We start from the raw sequence: 22509 nt of genomic DNA, 5'->3' as shown, positions 1-22509 counted from the left end.
GAGTAACTATAGCGATATGGAGAAGACATCTTGCATCAGGTCTGTTCACATTATACATACAAAGCAAAAACAGGTGCCATAAGTGCGGAAAACTGAAAGGCAATGATTCAAAGTATATCACCTGTGAAACATACCATTTACCGTAACCATATTAATTATACTAGTTAGCAAAAAAACAACAGCGTATGTTGAAGCCAGAACATCAAACAAATATCTTGTATAAGACATACCATCCGAACCTTATGAGTTATAAAATCTTGTCGTACTGGAAGAGCATCTCTAGTAAGAACAGGGGTTAGTATAACATAACTATCACTTAAAGAAGCAAATAAAATCATGAAAAAAAAATCATCTGTCCGTTCTCGTGAGGCATGGGAGTATAGCCGTGGAGCTTTGGTCTCCAAGGACATCCAGCCCTGTGAGGTTGTAGAATGAGAACAGGTATAATAAAGTCAGTCAACGTTTAGGCGATCCCAAGACATTAGTAGTGGGTTTGAATACTGTAGACCACTGAGGTTTTAAAGGTGTGGATGATCGATTTGAAGGCTTTTGTATCTCATCATAGTTTTGCAGACCCAATTTAGCCAATAACAATGATCCTTCGGATGGTTTAGTGATGGAGCAAGTTTGTCCTTTATATTGGGCTGATAAGCGGAATGGGAAACCCCATCTATACCTTACTCCTGCTTGTCTTAATATAGCAGTAACTTGGCGAAGTTCTCTTCTTTTTATGTAGAGTAATTGGGGCAAGATCCTGAAAAATAGAAATCGTAGAGCCTTCTATAGTAATTGTACCATGATCTCTGGCAGAGCGAAGCAAGTCTTCTTTAGTCTTGAAATAATGCAAACAGGCCAGAATATCTCTTGGAGGTTCCTCCGCAAGAGGTTTAGGGCGCAATGCCCGATGTGCTCGGTCCATAAACAGGAGGTCTGGATTATATTCTGGTAATATCTTGGAAAATAAAATGGTGAAAACTTCCTGAATATCTGTGCAGAATTCCGGGACATTGCGTATTTGCACATAGTTACGACGGGAACGGTTTTCCAAGTCTTCGATGTTAGACTCCATAGATTCTATGGTATAATGTAAAGCAGACATTTCAGACTTTAAGGAGATTTGTTCCATTATTAAGGCATCATGATCAGCTTCAAGATCGTTAACCGTGTGCCAATGGAAGTGATTTCCTTCGTCAAGTCCGTGACTGTTTTTTGTAATTCAGTCTGAAGAAAGGACTGCATCTTAAGGAAAAGAGTATCAAGCCCTTCTGTTAAATCTGTTTTTGTTAGGCAAAGGGCATGTGTCTGTGTAGCTTGCAGTGAGGCTTCACCTGATTGGGAAGACTCCATAGCCGGAGTAATAGTATCCCCCTGCTGCTTTGCTTCTTTTTTTACATGTGAATTTAGGTCTATTTGAGTGTGTTTGCCACATCCTCCGGTCATTGTAGTATAGATTCTGTCTCTTTATTTAACAATTTGAAAGGCTGTTGTACCTGTCTGTAAGAATGCTGCAGGGCTGAGCCCTTGGGACTACATGCGTCACAGACTATGTCCCATCACTTGGTACAGCGTTACAGTCTGCCCATGAACTCTGAAGCTGTAGAAATAGGAGCAATTCTTTTGCTATATGTTTGCCCAGAGCCTTCGTGGTCTCATAAATCTTTCTGCAGCACAATGTGAATAGCAATAAAAATAGTAGTTACACAGGATAAGGTGAAGCAATATGATATAGTAGAACTGCTTAAAATACTGGGAAATAATCTGCCTTAGTCCAGGTCGTGCCAACTCTTTTATGCTGTAGTGGAAACACTTCTCCCTCGTGGCTTGTTATGGCCTACGTATTGCACTGGGAGTAAGAAAGCATGGCGGCGCTATTCCAATCCTTGTGTGGCTGTTGGCTGACCTCAATAATGAAGGAGATTCCCGTGGGCTCTGGGTGCTCTGTGCTGGGGAGCTGCACACAGGGGGGACGCGAGTCAGCGATGATCTGACAGCAGGCTGCAAGCACCGTCGTTGCGCACCACGATGTTGCGGTGTCAAAGTTACAGTCTGTTTCGCACCGGACCCGGTAATTAGGGCTCCTCAGCAAATCCCCAGCGTCTGTGCCAAATCCTGGCTCGCTGGGTATGCCAAAAACCTAATTATTTTCCATGCAACCACGGAGCACCAAGAAATGCGTGCTGTCTGTTCGCCAGTTGGTTCCCCCCACCCAACTCAACATTTTTATATGGTTTGCATTTCACAATGCATATGTGGGAGTTCAAACCCTGTATCAGGGACAGATAGACCCTTTAGTACACATTGTGTTCAGAATAATAGCAGTCTGACATCGCTAACCTGATCAATCACTGTTTTTGGTAGAAATTATATTTTTATATAGCAAATAATTTACTAGTAGGTGTAGTAGAGTAATATTAATCCAACAGACCCAACCACCATGATATGTATGACTGTGACTATGATTATGATTATTCTGTGTAATTGAATAGTTAATTGAAGTTTGTTCAAAATAATAATTGCTTGTTCCAAATAATAACAGTGTGGAGTTCAATAAGTGAGGTAATTACGTGTCAATTACAGCCGTTATTTAAGGAAGGAAGGCAGAAAATGTTGTGTATGCTGGTTATAGTGCATTTCTCTGAAAATCTGAGTAAAATGGGTTGTTCCAGACATTGTTCAGAAGAACAGCATGCTTTGATTAAAAAACTGATTGGAGAGGGGAAAACATACAAAGGAGTGCAGAAAATGATAGGCTACTCAGCTAAAATGATTTCAAATGCTTTAAATGGCAACCAAAACCTGAAAGATGGGGAAGAAAATGAAAACTACCATTGAAATGGATAGAAGAATAGCCAAAATGTCAAAGACTCAGCCAATGATCCGCTCCAGGAAGATCAAAGAAGGTCTAAAGTTGCCTGTGAGTACTGTTACAATTAGAAGATGCCTATGTGAATCCAAGCTATCAGGAAGAAGCCCCTGTAAAGTCCTATTGCTAAAAAAAAAAAAGACGTCCCACAGAGGTTATAATTTGCCAATAAATACATTGACTGGCCTGCAAATTGTTCTTTTTGGGTGTAGGAGCCACAGACAGTTTGTCAGATGACCCCCAAACACTGAATTCAAGCCACAGCACACTGTGAAGCATGGTGGCACAAGCATGATATGGGGATGTTTCTCATACTATGGTGTTTGGACCTATTTATTGCATATCCGGTATCATGGATCAGTTTCAATACATTAAAATACTTGAAGAACACACTGCTATTGTTCTGAACTCAACTGTATACTGTTTGAGCAACAAAACATTAACATTGCATGTATACATTTAATACGTGGCATTTATTTCGATTCTTTATTTTACTGTTTTTCCAGAATGGTCAAATTCATGCTGGTTATAAGGATTTGATGGATAATTTTCAGATTCTTGTTGGCAGTTTAACTCAAGAGAGAGAAGAAAAGGATGTAAAGCTTGTACTGAACCTTTTCCAGTCCTTCCTAGATGAATTTACTCGTGGATACAGTAAGAAGGAGGATGGTGAACCACTGAAGGTAACACACGGCTGTGCCTTTTTGTCAGAGCATTTTAAGAAAAAACTAAGGCCTCAGGTTCAATAGCAAATGTATACTCATTAAAGGGGGAAAATCTTATTTATATGCATTTTATTTTAATGGAATCAGTTGCTACACTACTTTAAAATTTAACAATTGCAGACCCTTGATTAACATCAAACAAGGTCACAGAAAAAACCCAGTAGATTGTATGCATCCTTGTAACCGCGCAGCATCCAATCAGTAGTTTGCTCTTTAATTATTTAATACAGGCAGTAATGCAAGGAACCCTATTTAGACCTCTCAATGCAGTGGTTTCCAGACTTCTGTGAGGCCAACCTCCCTTTTGAGACCCTCACTTAATTTGTTCCCCTTCAGCTAAATTTTTATAGCAGGTTTTTATTCTCCTTTAAATTAATTGTTCAGTGCGAAAATAAAAACTGTGTAAATAGATAGGGTGTGCAGATTAAAAAAAAATATTTTCAATATAGTTAGCCAAAAATGTCATCTATAAAGGCTGGTGTGATTGGATGTCTAACATAATAGTTAGAACATTGTTTTGCCGCTCTCTTGGTTTCCACTGATTGATTACCAGGCAGTGACCAGAGGGGTCATAACTGTTTGCTTTTGAATCTGAGCTGAATGCCGAGGATCAATTGCAAACTCACTGAAAAGTTATGTCCCAATTGGGCCCCCTTCAAGTCACTGACTAACTCAGAGTTAGAGAGCTACAAAGCATGATGTTGTGTTCTGTTTTGGTATGTTAGCCATCCGGTCACTCCAGCCTAACTAACTATATTAGAAATGTTTTTATTGTGCACAGCCTATCTATTTACCCAGTTTATATTTTTACACTGAACTGTACCTTTAAGGCCAAGTCTAGGAAGTTATTTCTTTTGGCTAGAGGTGTCTTTAGAATATTTGCTATGCTAGTTTTTTCCAGGATATACTGTTCATGCTAAGCATGTGCAATGCAAAACATTTGTCTTGTTGGAGAATTCAGTCCATATTAGCGGTTTTTCTCCTTAAAACACATCAACAAATATACAGTATTTACTATCTGTACTTAATTTTGAATTTGTTAATCCCATTGTAGAAAATGTATCTGATGAAAATGTGGCTTTTTTTAAACTATTGCCCATTGTTTTATTCTTTACATAGTCACGAAAATCTCAGAAGAAGAAACGCAAGCAAGATCAAACAGTAAGCATAAGTACAGTTGCCTACATAACCCTATAGTTAAAAGCTGCTTCTTATATTTTTTCTATATTTTTTTTTTTAACTGGAGTTTTACTGTAGCTTAGTTACCATCAACGACAATTTCAGAGCATTCGAAATTACAGATTTCCATATAAAAAACACCATACCGCTAGCTGCAGCTACTTTAAGGGATGCACCAAATCCAGGATTTGGTTTTGGATTCATCTTTGTTCAGCAGGGTTTGGCCAAATCCAAGCGCCTGGCCAAATCCTAATCTTTAAAATCACATGACTTTTAGTCACACAAACAAGGAAATTGCGATTTTATTTCCCTACACACTGTTATTTTTAACCCTTACTTGACTCGATTTGCCTATGCACATTAGGGTTCAGATTTTGTTCAGCATTCTGCGGAATCCTTCATGAAAGATTTGGGATTTATCCGGATCCCAAAATAATGGATCTGGTGCATCCTCAATTACTATATAGTATATTGTGTTATGATCACTATCAATTTTCCAGAAATTGGTATTGTTTTTATATTGCTAGTAAGGATTAATTGGGAAATTTACTATATATTTTTTTACAAACATTCATTACATACATTTATTTTTCCTTTTTCCATTTTAAACTGTATGTTGGGATTTAATAATGTTAAATTCAGGCATTAAGCACTGACAGATGCAATTTACCCTTGATGGTTATCATCTTTATTTGGATCTTGTGCTTTTCAGATGTTTGCATGAAAAACAATTTAAGCAGGGATGATATTTTTTGATCCTTTGTTGTAGATAGAAACACGTGGGCATGTGTTTGTAAGCTATCAAGTGAACATTGGACAATCCTGTGAACACTGTTCCAACACTATTTGGCCAATGGAAAAGGCATTTCTCTGCAGCAGTGAGTAAAAAAGAACTCTTCTAGCAAATTTTAATTCTGAGCATCTTTTTAAAATATGTTATAGGTATTGTGCCCTCTTTAGTTATAATCTGTAATTCTTTGAGTATTTTCTCCTTGAACAGCATGCAAGATGGTTTGCCACAAAAAATGTTTGACTAGGATCCAGAGCCATTGTGCCTCAGGCGGTAGGGGGAAGGTATGTATAATGCTCAATACAGTGCTGGTAGCGTTTAACATAATGTAAAGCAAAATCTTTGCTGTTTTTTGACTTGCAAGACTCCTGCCAAATAGTAATTATCTTTAACATGATGGACTAGTCCAATTTAGAGGCAGTATTGTTTGCTCTCATAAAATATAGTCTACAGTAGGCATTTGTTTATTGTTTGAACATCACTGAGCAACAGCTCTAGTCCGGTCTAAACACTTATTTTGACATCCCCTCACAGAACCTGGGATCCCATCAGTTTGGTGTGCATGTAACAGATTTGACCAATGATACAACTTCAGTACCTGTTGTCATGGAAATTCTGCTGGAGTACTTAGAGATACATGGGCTCTACACTGAAGGAATCTACCGCAAGTCAGGAGCTGCCAATCGTATGCGTGAGCTGAAGGAATGCCTGGAAAAAGGTACTGCATGATTTTGTGGCTTGGATCTGGGTCCAATTCCAATGAAACAGAAAAATAATGTTCAAAAAAACTATAGTATAGCAGCTTAAGAAGAAGCTTTAGAAGTCAGCAAAAGTGGATGCCAACAGGATATTGTCCCTTGATGAAAGGGGTTTAGATTCAAATTAGCAGAGTGTAATTCTAATTTAGAAAATATCTATGGAGATAAACTGGCTAAAAAGGAATTATTTACATTGGAAAAGCGTTACATAAGAGAAGATATGACCACTCTAAGGTTAAACTTAAGGGCAGAGACAAACGCAAAGATTCAGGGAGAATCAAAACTGCCTCTTCTTTGGGCGACTAATCTCCCCGAAAAGCCTTCCCACTGGCTAGAATCGATATCGCCGATGGGATGCCACTCGGAGCACTTCATTTTCCGAAGTTGCCCAAACTTCAGGCGACTTTGGAAAATGAAGCGCTCTGAGTGCCATACCTTCGGCGATTTAGATTCTAGCCAGCGGGAAGGCTTTTCGGGGAGATTAGTTGCCCGAAGTAGAGCAACAGTAGAGATACATTTTTACTACAGTTGCACCTTTGCGTACTTGAAGCCTGTATGTTTGACTATAAATATGCTCTTCATGGAGGTTGCCCACATAGTGGTGAAATTTATGATAAAAAATGTTTTTAAAAATGGAAGAAATCATTTTAAAGTAACAGCCACAGCCATTGTAATTATATAATTATTTTCTAAAATTATTCTAAGCACAAGTGTTGAACCAGTACCCTGCATATACTTAATGGTGCTGAGTTTGTGCAGAGAAAAGGGAAGATTGTATCATACTTACCGTGATCTTCCTTTCCTGGACACTCCATGTCATACTTACCGGGATAGCCCCGCCCCAGTGCTCCCATCAGAAGGACCCTCCCCAAAGCTTTAAAAGCCCAACCCCACCCCCCAGTCCGGTGTCTCGTAATAAGCTTCTAGAAACTACCGAAAAAGGGATGGGAAACCTGACATGGAGTGTCCAGGAAAGGAAGATCACGGTAAGTATGATACAATCTTCCCTTTTCCTGGACACTCCATGTCATACTTACCGGGACTTAGCAAGCTAATATCCCAATGGGAGGGAATTTGTTACACATAAGGAAGTGGCCGAGTATAATCTATACCAGATAAAACTCAGAAGAATGAAACCCCCAAAGGTGGACAAAAATCACCTTGTGGAAATTTGTGAACTCTATTTTCAGAGGAAATGGACTGGAAGAGAATAAAGGAAATAGTACTCCTTAAAGGAACCCACACCAAAGTAATGATACCGAGTGTGAAACCAGCATGACAATTACATTTAAAAAGAGAGAACTCTCTCTTAATTAAATAGAAGCGGATAGGAACCCAGAGTAACACTTCTACATAGTCTTACTCCTACTACATACCAGCACGTTTATTCCAACCGCATAACATCCACAAGAGGACTCTTGGAAATGGCTCAAAAGCATGGTACCTGCAAAAGAGGATTTAGTAGGGGGAAGGAAAATACCATCACTAGTATTCTACATGACCCCACTCTGTATGACACTACCGGTACATGGCATCACCTAGTGTAGTTCCCCGTCTCTTTAATACTAAGGAACCTGTATTTATTCTAGACCATAACCAATACACCTCTCAATGAGAGGTCCGTAGAATGACTTATGGAGAAGGAGTGCTGCCAATGTGGGAATACCTTACCTGCCCTGTGAGGTATCTAGAAGCATTCTGCAGTCTGTACAGATTGAAATTGTTTTTTATCTTTAGCTCATGATCCAACACCAAACAAGACTGGATAGTATTAAAGATCAGCATGCCCTGGAGTAGACCAGGTAAAAGAAATGCCTGCAGATATGCATAACCTTGCTATGATACAGTCCTCGAGCCTTCACAGATGTGACCTGTACATAGCTGGAGTTATTGTACCCCATAGATTGGGCCTATAAACAATCTGTATGGCCTGCTCCCATGAGTTTACCATGTAGGAAGAAATTTGAATGACTCAAGGAAGTATTACAACCAACAATACTGCTAGAGATTGGTTATTCTCAAATCCCTGGACATGGACAGTACCATCCTTAAGTGTTCAAGATTAAAATTAATCTAGGTATGGAGATATAATTATTTACCTATTATTCTGCAATGGAACTCCCCTACTAACCATACTAGCATGTCCAAGCCTGTTGGCAAGAGATGCAATAACCAGGACCTTGCCTAAGGCTGATACTGCAGCCTTGGTCTAAAAGGATAAAGTGTATAAGACCCTTTTTATAGCTTGATGTTAAGCCCTATGATACTTACCTCAACTAGCCAGGCCAGTCTATGGTGGTGTAAAAGGCTAAACCCAGAGTAACAGACCTTTAGAAAACCCAGCATGCCAAGATTGCATGCTTCCTGTCCACCATATGGATTAACATTACAGAATAGCCTGTTATAACGAACCTGTGGATCAAAACTTTTAGCTATGACTGAATTGATGGAGAATACCTAATTTTACAGCCAGCTTTATATGGTACCCATTAATATAATATGTCCCATGAATATATAGTCCGAGAGCTGACCCCTATTGTATTGGAGACAAACTAAATAGGTCTGTACTATAAAATACCTCATTGCAAAGCTCTAAAACCCTGTGGCAGTAGTGAATACAGTATACAGTATGTGATTTAACCAAACATTTGCACTGACTGATGCACCCACTGTCTTCCAGACTGAGACCAGATAAGTTGCACCCCTGTAACCAAGAAAGAGATCCTGATGAATATCATACCAGTTTTATAAATAGACCTTGATTTATCATTGGAATATACAGAACACTTATCTTGCCTGATATCCAGCTGTGGCGATATTAGAATCCTTGTTAAATGTATATATGACTGTATACATGTCTACGTCCATTTAGCCCCAGGCCAATCCTATCGCAGAAGCAGGATACGTATTTATCTTATTTTCTTAATCAGCAGGAATAAGTACAGTCGTAGAACCTAGATTCTAATTAGTGAGATCCTTAAGACTGATAACTATTCCAACAGCCTATAGTTGAATGTAAGCAAATATATGGACCACGTCGACTTCAAAAGTTGTGGTCTACAAGTTCATGTTATAATACAGCCATTGTATAATACCTACCTGCCGTTTGACTATTGCATAACACCCATATGCAATATAGTCGTATACCTTTAAACCAGAATTGGCCACTACTCTCACACCATCTTTGTAACGGTGCATAATCCTATATATTACATAGCATTTATATGAATCAGAATTGGCCTTAGCCAATCCATTTAGACAAGATACATGTCTACATCAGTTACCACCTTTACTGTATCTGTAACTCATATACCGATTGTGGAATACTTACCGGGACACAGTCCCCAACGTATATATCAGCCTTGCAGCTGCACAGTTCTTCCAATGGCCAACATGGCTCATACTTTTTTAAGAGTTAGGAGACTCTGGAACAAGGTGGCATTCTCAGCTTAAATTTAGCTTTAACTGCCAGTAGATTTAAGACCTCAGGGTTTTCTTTTATTTAACCCTGGAAGCTGCCAATTACCTCAACCTTGGGAAAGTCTTTTGAGGGAGGCAGCTGGCTCTGACACCTAAATTCCTCCAGAAGAAAAAAATAATACCCCCATGTGGGGGAAAAAAGAGAAGGAGGCCATAAGGTTCAGGCCGCTAACTAAATATTTGTTATCAGAATAACGTACCTAACTGCCACCTCCCTCTCCCATCCGTAAAAATCATAAAGGGTGTATGAGCCATATAACCCAATGCCGCTGGACGCTTTTTAGACATGCCCAGGTAGGCATACGGATGGGGGGACATAGCACTTGCCACAGACCTGGATGTAATCAGGCTGGAGGGCACATGGATCAAGGAAAGCAATGATATTAGCCACAGTAAAAACTGTGCCTACCTGATCCAGATGTTTAAACACTGAAGATTCCACCTGAGGTAATGTGCTTAGGGGTAAAAGATCACCAGGACCAACCCAAGTCCCTAGGACGCTAACAGCAGCCCTACTGCTTCCCCAAGGTTAAAAAGAAAACTTGCTTCTAACAGGAGCAAAAAAAAAAAAAAACTGAAGCAGAAGGAAAAAAAGACACCGGACTGGGGGGTGGGGTTGGGCTTTTAAAGCTTTGGGGAGGGTCCTTCTGATGGGAGCACTGGGGCGGGGCTATCCCGGTAAGTATGACATGGAGTGTCCAGGAAATGGCCTGTCTTAACTGAATCTCTCAGGGAGGCTTCTAGTATATTTTTCTGCTTTCATCAGTTTTTAAGTGCTGTATAATCGGTTAAAAGGCAAACAAAGGTCTGGTGGCAGATTTGTAAAAATGATTTGACCACAACCACAGGTTGGAATACATTTCCTATTGTGCCTGCTGTCTTTTGTGTATATTACCAAGATTGTATTGCCTCTTTATAGAGAAAGTACTTTGTATACAGGTTCATTTCAATAATTGTCCATATCTTTTGTTTTCTAACCAATTAAATCTCTCTCATTTATAAACAGACCCCAACTCGGTAAAACTTGACAATTATCCAATTCACGCAATAACTGGAATCCTAAAGCAGTGGTTAAGGGAGCTACCAGAGCCGCTTATGACATTTGCACAATATAATGAATTCTTGCGAGCTGTAGGTATGTGCATGATGATTTACTTGGCTGACATGGTTTGTGTTATTCCCATCTCATTAGAGGAGGGATGCACTCCTTATCCCTGGTATCTTTTCTCTGCTTCAAGATAACATGCTGGACATAACAGAGTTATAAAATATGAAACAAATCCTATTCTTATACCCTTAGATTTTACTTGCCATCATAGAAAGGCAAAACATTTTACTTTGTTACTTTGCTGTGGACAGACCAACTATGTGTTACATTTTATAGAAAAATAAATAACACTGACAATTCTATATTAAGATTTACTGTGGTTTGGTTCTTTATTCTTACAAGAAAATATACAGCTGAAGCACCTCTTTGTTGCAAAAAGTGAAAACTTTAAGGTCAGACAACCAGGCAACGAACGTTTCAGTCTTACTCTCGCCCTTTTTCAAGCCTGAGAAGATCATGCCCTCTAGATTATAAACCACACACTTTTGGTTTATAGTGCTTAAAATACCTTGGGAAGACTGTTGGAGGTGATAAGGAGGCTTATGTCCAGCTATTTTTGAAGACCATGCTTATGCATATTTACAACTGCAAAATAGAAGCCATGGGTAAAAGGGAAAATAGCATATGCAACAAAACCATAAAGTTATAACGACCATTAATACAGTCCCTGCATGTTTCACTCAGTCTGTGGTGCCCGGGATGTGGTTCAGCAACCAATTGATCCAATCTTTGAACCATATTCTTTTTGTATTGCCTCATTTAGAACTCCCTGGGAAGCAAGAACAGCTTTGTGCGATCTATAAAGTCATTGGACAGCTCCCACATGCAAATTACAACAGCCTGGAAAGATTGATCTTTCATCTTGTTAAGTAAGTAGTATACATAAGAAATTAATGTAAATCTGTATTTCTTAAAAGGTACATTTTTATTTTGTTTTAACCACAACAAAGAATAAACGTCTCTTCAAATCAACAGTTGTCGCTAGTTTTGTTTGAATTTACTTTGTCATTAGCACATGGTGCGATAGATGTTACAGATATAGATAAGATATATATAGATAAGATAAGAGTAATATGATAAGATATAATATAATAAATATTATAGATATAGATAAGAGTAATATGCATTTTTAAGCATTGCTGCTTTCAGGTCCCTTTTGAGTTCAGGGTCCATGCTACAGTTTGTTTCCAGAGTTGGTTGCTGTTCACTAATAATGCTCAATGGTCCCCTGATGAGGGTGCCTGAGATATATAAAACTGTATTGGAATAGTTCAAAAATACATTTTCTCTTGACATATTTCCTGCATGTTATGTACTGTTAATGCTGTACTTTATTGAATCATTATAGTTACTGTTAAAATATGGATACACTGGCACATAGTGACGCACCACTCTCACATAATTCTTTAGGGCTGAAGTTGCAATAGTCGTACTGACGTGCCAGTTTAGTAAACTATGCATATGTGTATGCGAGAGCGGTGCGTCAATACGTGCCAGTTTGTGTCTATTGCTAACACCTTTAGCACATAGGCAGCAGTATAGACCAAGTGGCAGATCATTTCACTAATCATGTGTCCAAACATTATGGCTACTCTATTTCTTGTTCAAATGAGGTGCAGAGAATAAGTCCAAACTTCACTTCTCCACTTCCTAAATGCCGTGTATGCATCCATTTCCTGGAGTGAATGATCCTGATCGCAAGCTAGCTACCTCGGAATGGATGTCAGGCTGAATGAACGGCCCCCAAACATTTTCACCTCACCAAATCTAGCCCTCGTTGCAAAAAGTTTGGACACCCCTGTATTCATAGCATTCATAGCTGTAGTAAGCTCATTTAAAAATTTCATCTGTCAATCAAATATTGTCTGCTCCTCCTCTAAGCTCTGGGCATCACTTTCGCTTTCCATTCAGTACTTCCTAGATGTCACTGCTCTCCACACATTCCCCCGTTCTCTTCACCGTTTAATTGTGTAGCCAGTGCATGGGGATGGACATCAGCAAGGCTTGCCTTAATAACAGTGTCCACAAAATGGCTATAATTATGAATTCCCAGACTGAAGGAAACGATTCAAATAATTTATATAGTGTAATTAAAGTTCATTTTGCTTGACTAATGTGATAAAATAGGATTTTGAATATTTTTTTTTGGGTGACGGGTCCTGTTTAAGCTATGTGTCCACTGTAAAGAAAGCTAAGAACTACCATTTTTTCATGCTTTTAAAATATTACATTTTATTTGTTGTGTTTCTGCTTACAGGGTGGCTATGGTGGAAGAAGTAAACCGCATGTCTTCTAATTCTTTGGCTATTGTTTTTGCACCTTGTCTATTGCGTTGCCCAGATAACTATGATCCACTAACTAGCATGAAGGAGGTGGCCAAAACCACAACGTGAGTATGAAACTTCCTTGTGTCACTTGTAGTTTTAATATAGTGAATAATAGTGAATAAAGTACCACCTATTGTGAAAATGTAAGGATATCAAAAGTCAACGAGGAGTTCCATGACAGTATAAAAGCACAAAGCCAAAGGCTGAGTGCTTTTATACAGGTCATGGAACTCCAAGGGGTACTTTATTTATTATATTTATTATAATACACAACTTTTAGTGAGTCATGTGACAAAAATGACTTCACTACGCTCCGTTTATGATGACATCAATAAGAGCTGTTAATAAGAATATAATTTACAGGATATGCATGGCTTGTGTGTGTTATATTGGAATAAATCAAGCTTTATTGAATAGAAACAATCCCATTGTGGAGAGAAACAGTCCAAAAGTAAAACACACAGTTTTTAAATAATTAAACACTTTTCTAGCAATCAATTGAAATTATGTTAGTATAACTTCTTTTCTTTTGTAGGTGCGTAGAGATGCTAATCAAGGAACAAATGAGACAATATAGAATTAAAATGCAGGAAATTGGCCTGTTGGAAGCAGCAGAAACTCGGGCAGTGTCTAGACTGTCATTGCTGAGAAATAATACAGTAAGTACTGATTTATTGGATTAAGCTGGGCATTTGTTATCTTTTAATTTTTTATAGCACGTGTACTGACATCAAATTTTGGAATCTGTAACCAATGCAGCAGTACCATTCCAAGTACCTTATATCCTGGGGGATGCTGGAAACACTGTAAATTCAGGGATGTAGCAGCCTAAATATACAGACCCAACTTGCCTATAGAGCAATTTTCATACAGTTAGGCTTCTGCATGCTCCCATAAGAAATAACTAGAAGCAGGGCTCTGGGTCTATATTTTCAGACTGGTGTAGCGCCTAATGTTTTATCATCTCTGTATGTTACATTACTATTTATGGTGATATTCCCTCATACTCATAACTCCCTTAGTGTTCACTGTACGCCTAGCCTCACACTTTTCCTTATTGATCCACTACTTTGAGTAACTTCAATCCAGATCATGTAGCAGAACAACAAATAATGGTCAACCTTTCTCCTAAGAAATAGATATATATGACTGCACTCAAGACAATTGTTATCCAGAACACAATGTTCATATGAATCTCAGGTGACCATTTTGCACTCCTTTTTCTCTGTAACAGACTTGGCCTGTACATGTGGGATTTGTTTTTCCTTGTGATGGTTTCCTGGTAGGTAAAATTCCCACTGCTTGCCGAATATTCTCTGCATGCCCAAGGCCTCGCTAATGCAGTTTCCAGCTGCAAAGCAGTATTTAGACTGTGTGTTGCATGTAGGACTTGTATGATATATTGTCCATCATAATAAAAGATCCATGCCTAGACTTGTCCTTTAGGGCATGTGGAAGATAGATGCATGTATTCTGCCTGCCAACATCACTCACTGGCTCCTAATAAACTGCATTAGGGCACAAAAAGATTGACATAAACATTTAACATACAGGATAGGTTTGGCTGTAATTCAGTAGTGGCTTGAGCATTTCTGCACATATTAAAAAAGTAGGTTTTATTAATATATGTATTATTGTGACATTTAGGAGTCCATTAATCTATGCATCAGTGATCTTTAAAAACATTCTAAGCCTACCCACTCCCCACTTTGGGTACGTCTTGTTGAAAAGTGAAATATATGTGTTTCTGTTAAATCGTATGTATTATAGACATTAAACTGCCTAATGTTTTCTTTTATATAACCCTTTAACTTTTATAGGAAGGAATTTTGATCTCAATTATTTGTGTTATGACAAAGCCTTTATGGTCTTGCTCATAGTGTCGAAAGTAAAAAGGTAGCGCAGTAATGCCAATATATATCTGCTTGTTTATGAAAAACTGCATTCTGTGATCTTCATAATTTTATGTAAAATATGTGCTGCCACCCTGCATTTATTATTATCCAAAATGTGAATCTCTCCCATATGCAGAGTTACAGTATACAGACACGTGACAAAATACCATTCTGCCATACATGTAGCACACAATCTTTATGCCCTCTGCTTGTTTCCTATAGAGTAAAAGCCAGTCGCCAAATGGTAAGAGTTTGCCTGATCTGCAAGAAGAGCATCTGTCAGACTCTGACACTGCCCGGGAATCACAGATACTGATAGACCGAATAAAGACCATTAAAGAGGAAAAGTAAGCAGTACTAATGCTATTCTTACCCATAGTGGTTTGTGGAGGGATCTCTCTAAAACACATAAAAAAACTCTCCCTTGTTTTGTTTTGGTTGTTATATTCTTTTACATTTTTTATGGGGGTTTTTTTGTTTGTCTCATTACTTTTGCATTGCTTTTTCTCACTTTCCCAATCTGTACTTTTTAGGGAAGATATTACCTACCGCCTTCCAGAACTAGATCAGCGGGGCTCAGATGAAGAAAATATGGATTCTGAGACATCTAACAGCACAGAGAGTTTACTAGACGAGAAGCTGTCCCAGGCAGAAAAGGAAGGTCAGTATTAAGGTAGTGTGTCCCTAACTATTACCATTTTACTATTACCATTAAGTATGTACTGTGAGGACTGATTATTACTTTTCCTAGTCACTGCAACATTTAAAAAGAAAACCACTTTGTGCAACTTCAGAGATGGAAAGAATTTGCACATGCACTGTAGCAATAGTTGGCACAAACAGCCCAATAGAAGCTAAAGAAAGCAAGTTGTGTGCAGCTTTCCTTTTCATTGACTGTAATGTTCAAAAACATGTGAGTGAAGTCTTGTTATAGTACAAGGGAATGAATATGTAAGGAGGCAAATATATTTTGTAGAGATACTGTATTTGTAGCAAGTTACTGGAACTTTCGCAGCAACCCCCAGATTGGGCCTTGAAGTTGTCAGCAGATGGGAAGTCCAAAGGTTTAGAGCCTAAATAAGGAGCATGCTGTATACAAGGAACCTTGTTGGGCAATACAATACATAGACACAAACCCATTGAAAAACTACAGCCAGAGGTAATTCATTGAGGAGTCATGTTAGTGTGGGGAATCTCAGGTACTACAAGTGAGGGCAGTGTGTTGATGCAAGACAACTGCACACAGTAAATGGGGATCCTATATAGCATGAGCCATGCCCATGAAGCCATGAGCAATATTCAGAAGTAAAAGGTGTTGGGGAGCAACACTAGCATGGAAAATGTTCTTGGGGTGCCAAATAAGTGCTGTGATTGCCCATTTGGTAGCCCCTATGTGGATTGTCAACCTACATTGAGACTCTGTTTGGCAGTGCACCTGGTTTTTTTGAAACCAAAACTTGCCTCTAAGACTGGAATTCAAAAATAAGCACCTGTTTTGAGGACACTGGGAGCAACATCCAAGGGCTTGGAGAGCAACATGTTGCTCACGAGCTACTGATTGCGGATCACTGCTATATAGGATGCAGTAGAATCATTAATACTGAGTACTCCTTGTTGAGTAACCCTGTGCTAAAAGAATCTGTAGCACTGTTTTACTGAACATTTGGGGATTGATTATATGGTTTACAAAGAAATATTCCCAGTGCACGGTTTGCCTTTAAAAATAATTACAAAAAATTAGGTGTTAGTACCACACTATATGTAAGCTCACATGCCACGTCAAGGCCCCACATTGTACATGAGTCCTACGCTATCCATTAGCATTCCAAGTTAAGGGTAAGTGCACAATGGGCTTACTACTCAGTCACATTGGTTGCTGGGGGACTTGATTTTAAACGCACTACAAACTTAAAATGGTAATGGTGTAGGACTGAAGAGTTCTGTAGTAATACCACACAGATAATTCTCAAACTCAGAAGATAAGATTTATTGAAAGGTGCATCAAACTGCAGATTGGCAAAAAAGCAATCACACAGGTCCGAAAAGTGGCTTGACCCCTCTCTCATTCATACATACATTTTTATACCCTTAACCAAACATCATTAGCATTTTGCTATTACGCATTTTTCACCCCTACCCTTATTTTAACACAAAAACAAATTGTTTTCCAATGTCCTTGGTACTTTCCATCTCCAAGGATGAACCAACTTATCAACGAATTCCTGTAAGCAATGCTATTTTCAATAAGCAAAATAAAAATCATTGGCAGCTTGATCTGTCTGTTTTAGCTCTTTTGTTTTATTCTTGATCTTAACAGGATCTTAACAATGAGGGCCCTTTACGTGGCACGTGAGCTTACATATTTTGGCCAAAGTGTCGTACTAACACCACATTTTTTGTAGTAATTATTTTTAAAGGCATACCGTGCACTGCCAATTTTTTTCTTTGTGTACAAATATTGGCTTTTTAATGTTTATAGCAGCTGGTCAACTCCAGAATGTAGGTTAGACTGAGCACTGGCACAAGGGTGCTTCTAGCTGGTCAGCGCCACAGCGTGGGTTACACTAAGCTCTGGCAATTTCTTTCTGTGATTATATGGTGTATTGAATTTTAAAACTGCTACCAGTAGAGGAAATTTCAGTATTCATTTGCTCTGTAAATAGTTTTGTTTTTGTAGATTGTAAAGTGGAGATGCTGTCATATAGCAAAAAGTTCAGAATTGCCAATTCTCCCATAATACTAATATGATCGTCTATTGTGCTTTTTTCTAGTATCACCTGTACTTAATACGTCCCTGGCACCGTCTGAAAGTCTTCAGTCACAGGCTCCTCTTTTTACCATGTCTGTGAACCAAACTAGTTTCAAGCGCAGGCCATCTTCCTTCCTGGCCAAGATGAGAATTCACAGGAAGAATCCCGTTATGCCAACATCAAACATCAAGTTACCCCCAGGGCTAACAAAAGCCACAGATGCTGCTGAGGAAACTAGTTCGGTACAGCGAAGAGAACAGCCAGGAAGAAGAACGGACAATATTCAGTCAGTCTATGTCCCAGAAGGAACCAAAATGGGAACTGTACATGGAGCACTAGAGTACGAGCCTACAGCCAAACTCAAGCGCCGCTTTTCAGACCCACACCTGCAAATCCCTTCCCCTGACGAGTCCGACCTCTAGGAGCAAAGACTTAACTTCCATGTTGGCTCTCTACCCATGGTAAATCTGTTACTAGGAAAAAATCCCTTTGATAGCAGTGGTATTTTTCTTCGACTGGCATTTCAAAGAACTGTTTTAGGAAAATAAAGGAACACAGAGTTGTTTATTGTATTATAGCAGGTTAAAGGGGGATTTTCGCTCCTGTTAAGTGATTTTGAATCCTGCACTGGCAGCAGTCATTCCGTTCTTAGCTCTCAATTTTATTTCCAATCTTGTAATATGATAGGACCAAAGGTGAGTTCATTTTGCCTTATGCTCTTCACCCGCTACAGTAATATTTTTATATATGTGTATATTATAAAGCTTTTAATACTTTGTTTTATATAAATGTGTGCATTAACACAAAGGCCAAATGTGCGTGAGAATGGTAGCATGTGCATGTGCATCGTGGAGGTTTTTTTTTTTTTTTTATAAAGATCAACTTTTTTTTGTTTTATGCAAAAGACCAATTCTGCACATAGATGCAGCAAATATTTATCCTTTTTTTTTTATAAACTGTAACATGTGTTTAGCATATGTTTCTTTCTATTCATCCATATTCATTGTTATTGATAGATTGCCTAAGTGAAAAAGACAGCAGTACACTGATGCCAAGATACATTGATTATGCCCATTTATCTGCAGTATTTCAGTATATTGGACCATTCTTTGGCTAGATGTGTTTTAGCATGATAAGTCTGTAGTCACCAGCCTCAGGTCTTCTGGTGCTACTGCAATGCACATCGCTGCATCCTTTTAACATGTGATCAAGTTTATGCTGGGAGTTTTAGTTCATACATATCTTCAGACCCAGGGCTGGGGAACGCTAGTTTGGGTCTGTGCCTTGGTACTTCACATTTTAAAGGCCTTTAGGTAAAAAAAGTAATTGTGAGGCAAATAATTTTGTTTTCTAACACTAGTTTCATTATATATCATCTAGAGAGCACAAGCATCACACATCTAGAATAGTTTGCAAGTTTGAGAGTCTAACGCCCATTGGTGGGACCAATTGTCATGAGTGCTTATTTGCTTTAGAACAAGAAGACTGTTACAATGTCTAACGTTGTGATGGAGTTCTGATTACATGTTGGACTACTAAGTCTGTTCTACTGATAAAATACACTTATCGTGGCACTACAGGAAGTCTGTTATGTTTGTGTTTTCACTAGAAGTACCCAGCTTTTAGGCCTATTGCTTCTTATTACAATCGGTGCCAGCTTAGCGGCTTTGACAGGCAGCAAAGGAAACTATAAATCAGTATTAACCCTAACATAAAGCTGCATATAAACTGCTGTGTTACATGTTAAGGGTCAAAGTGGGCCCATGCTGCAAGATGTGCAAGTTCATTCCTGATATTTGGAGTTATTTTAGTACTTTAAATTATAGGTCTTCATTGACTACACTATTTAAAAGAAACAGCAACTTCATATTCCTTATGCTGTTTTTATTACTGTAGATGTCAGGGAAGGTGTTAGAACTGGACAGAACACGCTGCATGTTGGCCATGACCTGTGCATTTGGGAGCCCCCACTTTAACTCCTGCCCTGGAAGATGTGCAATAACGGTTGCTGAGACATGTATTCATATTCATTCATTCACAATCTGCGTAAAGAAGTGTTTTCTAGACAGATGAGCTTATTTTTCCATTAACCAGCAAAACATACGGTACATATCGCTGATAATGTCTTCTAAATGCTCTTTCCTAATCTCTTCCCCTCAGTAAATTCTTAAATGGATGAGGTTTTGGAGAACAAGGGTTTGTTTTTTGTGGCTTCTCTTGACGAGCAAATCAAGGGTACTCTGTTGTCTGAGAGCTGCTTTGCTGATTAATTAGTAAAGACCAGGAAGGAAGGAAACCAGTCATGGCAGGTGAATTGACACAAATATGCATTTGTATAATAACCTATAGCATATATTTTATGTAACATTTATATAAAACCCTGGATGAAAATGGGGTTGCACTGACAAGCCAGAGCACCAGAGGATCTTCCAGTGGGCCACAGTCTGGGACATTTCCCATCAGCCCTTTATTTTCTCCCTGAGCCTATATAACCCTATATACATTTGTCACTGTCTTCATCTAATTGTCACGATAGAAGGTCCTGGATGTCAAGTTCTCTGGTGGGCTTTAGGAGGCCCAGTCTGACACATTTCCCTTTATGCAAAGTAAGCTTCCATGTTATATTTCAAGTAAAGTTTTTTCAAACCAAAGCAATTAATCAAATGTTTGATTTCATATTTTCCAACTGTACTCCATACTGACTGCTGGGTTTCTGCTTTGGTTTACTTGACCGAAAACAATTTTTCCAAAACTCTTACTAAATTGTCTGATTATTCCCTTGGTTACTGAGCAAACAACCTTTGGCTAATAACTCATGGGACTTTACATAAGACACGTTTATATGTTTTATCTTGGCAGCAACATTTTTATTTTTCATTGCATATAGAACCTCTTTATGTTTTTGGTATTACTAGCTATTTAATTTGACACATTATTTCTGCAAGTGGTAGCATTAACAATGGCTCATGTAACAGTTGAAAGTTGTTGAAGTTCCGAGTGCAGCAGATATTGTCTGCGCAGAATTTGGCTACGGTCAAACAGAATGTTGTTGTGATGGGTCAGCTGGGCAGTAGACTCCCGGCTTGGGTTTATCATGTCGTATTCTGAATGTACTGAAACTGAATGTATATGAAACCCCTTTGTAGTTACTGAACAATAATTTTTGCACTTTATAGAGCTATGATAGAAAGTCATCACATTTCTATCAGGCAAAACAAAACTGTGTTTTTTTTTATAAAGACTTGTGGGCAGTCACGCTACAGAATGGCTTATTTGTCACTCTGATGCATGCGTGAATTTGACCAGCCAGCATAACATGAGTGTGCTTCAAACACTGAAATAAGCCAAAGGCAATTCCATGTCATTATGTATACTTATGAGATGCTCCTGATCTTGTGCTCCAACATCATTCTGGTGTCTTCCTTATGTCCTACTCTCCCTGCCATATTTGCTTTTCACAGCGGTGTATGTAAATATTTAAAGTGGCCCTTATCAATCTGTTACTTACCGGATATGTGCAGGTTTCCATGCAAAGCTCACTTATCTTTGTTAAATAAAGTTATAATTTAATCTACTGTTTCTTTTTTTTTTTCTTTTTTTTTTTAAGAAGTGTTTATTTCAGAGAGGGGGTATATTCATAAAATGATTTTTTTATAAATGGAGGACAGAAAGTTTAAAGAACACATTTTATTTGTAATAATAGGACATGACACAGGCCATAAAGACCATGAGAACTTTCAAACTTCCATTTGTAAAAATGCAACAATCCTTTACTAATAAATGTATTCCTTACATGTAATAAATGTATTCCTTCCTTAAAAATGCATCTCTTAGATAGACATCCCCAATCTTCACATCTGTTGCCTTTTGCATTGCTTTCCTGTGCATTAGTATTCAGAGCAAATATATAGGTACAGTATTTTATCAACAGCTCTTCGCTTTCCAACCAAATCTGCTCCCATCACATCTAATGAATTGTGCTTAAAACAGATCATTTCTGCATTTAAAGTTGGGAAAGATACCTTATTTCTGCCATGTAAACCTACATATGGACCAACTCAAAGGCCTAAACTGCTAAAGTTTATATATATAAGCTGCTGGGTAACCATGGGGGCAGCCATCAATTTGAATACAGTGAAAGGGCACATGTTTAATAGCAGATAAACTCTGTGCAATACAGTGAGACTAGTTCTTACATTGGAAGATAAAAAGAGGTCAAATGGCATTCATGGATCTCTCTAGAGACTGCAAACCTTTTCTTATAAAATTTATTGGCAGTACTTTGTTTGCAATAAATATTTGTAGTTGTAGTATTTGGATCAACAGATACAAACTTTAAATATAATTGAACGTCCTTTTTTTTGTTTTCTTTTTTTTAATGTTACTGCCCATTTGATTTATGTATCTGAGGGTATTTCAAAGCCTGATGGCTTTTTCGCAAGTGAGGGAGTACAGGGTTATGGAAGATAGCTCATAGTACAAGGTGATCCAGGGACTGGTCGGGAAGGAATTTTTGAGGCAAGTTGGAGAGGCTTCTAATTCTGGTTTGTTTTTTTGCCTTCCTCTGGATGAACTAGTAGGCAGGTTATATATGGACTTAAAGGGTTGAACATGATCGGTGTCTTGTTTCAACC

At 38.4% G+C, this 22509-nt stretch overlaps 1 protein-coding gene across 11 annotated transcripts in view; it reads left to right on the top strand.

Moving 5' to 3' along the window:
* The window catches only part of myo9b.S (myosin IXB S homeolog), an 86185-nt gene extending 64740 nt beyond the window's left edge, over positions 1 to 21445 (top strand). For 7 of the 11 annotated variants that reach the window (XM_018239892.2, XM_018239893.2, XM_018239894.2 and 4 more), the window contains 13 exons: positions 3370 to 3546; positions 4708 to 4749; positions 5537 to 5645; positions 5768 to 5841; positions 6092 to 6275; positions 10802 to 10930; positions 11667 to 11772; positions 13161 to 13292; positions 13766 to 13889; positions 14465 to 14512; positions 15348 to 15472; positions 15659 to 15786; positions 17897 to 21445. In XM_018239892.2, coding sequence (XP_018095381.1) covers positions 3370 to 3546; positions 4708 to 4749; positions 5537 to 5645; positions 5768 to 5841; positions 6092 to 6275; positions 10802 to 10930; positions 11667 to 11772; positions 13161 to 13292; positions 13766 to 13889; positions 14465 to 14512; positions 15348 to 15472; positions 15659 to 15786; positions 17897 to 18297 — 1779 coding nt within the window. In that variant the 3' untranslated portion in view covers positions 18298 to 21445. Of the gene's footprint in view, positions 1 to 3369; positions 3547 to 4707; positions 4750 to 5536; positions 5646 to 5767; positions 5842 to 6091; positions 6276 to 10801; positions 10931 to 11666; positions 11773 to 13160; positions 13293 to 13765; positions 13890 to 14464; positions 14513 to 15347; positions 15473 to 15658; positions 15799 to 17896 lie in introns of all 11 variants that reach the window. The other 4 variants (XM_041580019.1, XM_041580021.1, XM_041580020.1 and 1 more) reach the window with 2 other exon arrangements.
* Positions 21446 to 22509: the final 1064 nt, after the last annotated feature.

The sequence above is a fragment of the Xenopus laevis genome, chromosome 1S (assembly GCF_017654675.1).
Source record: "Xenopus laevis strain J_2021 chromosome 1S, Xenopus_laevis_v10.1, whole genome shotgun sequence".
NCBI lineage: Eukaryota > Metazoa > Chordata > Amphibia > Anura > Pipidae > Xenopus > Xenopus laevis.
This window is presented reverse-complemented; position numbering and strand designations above follow the sequence as displayed.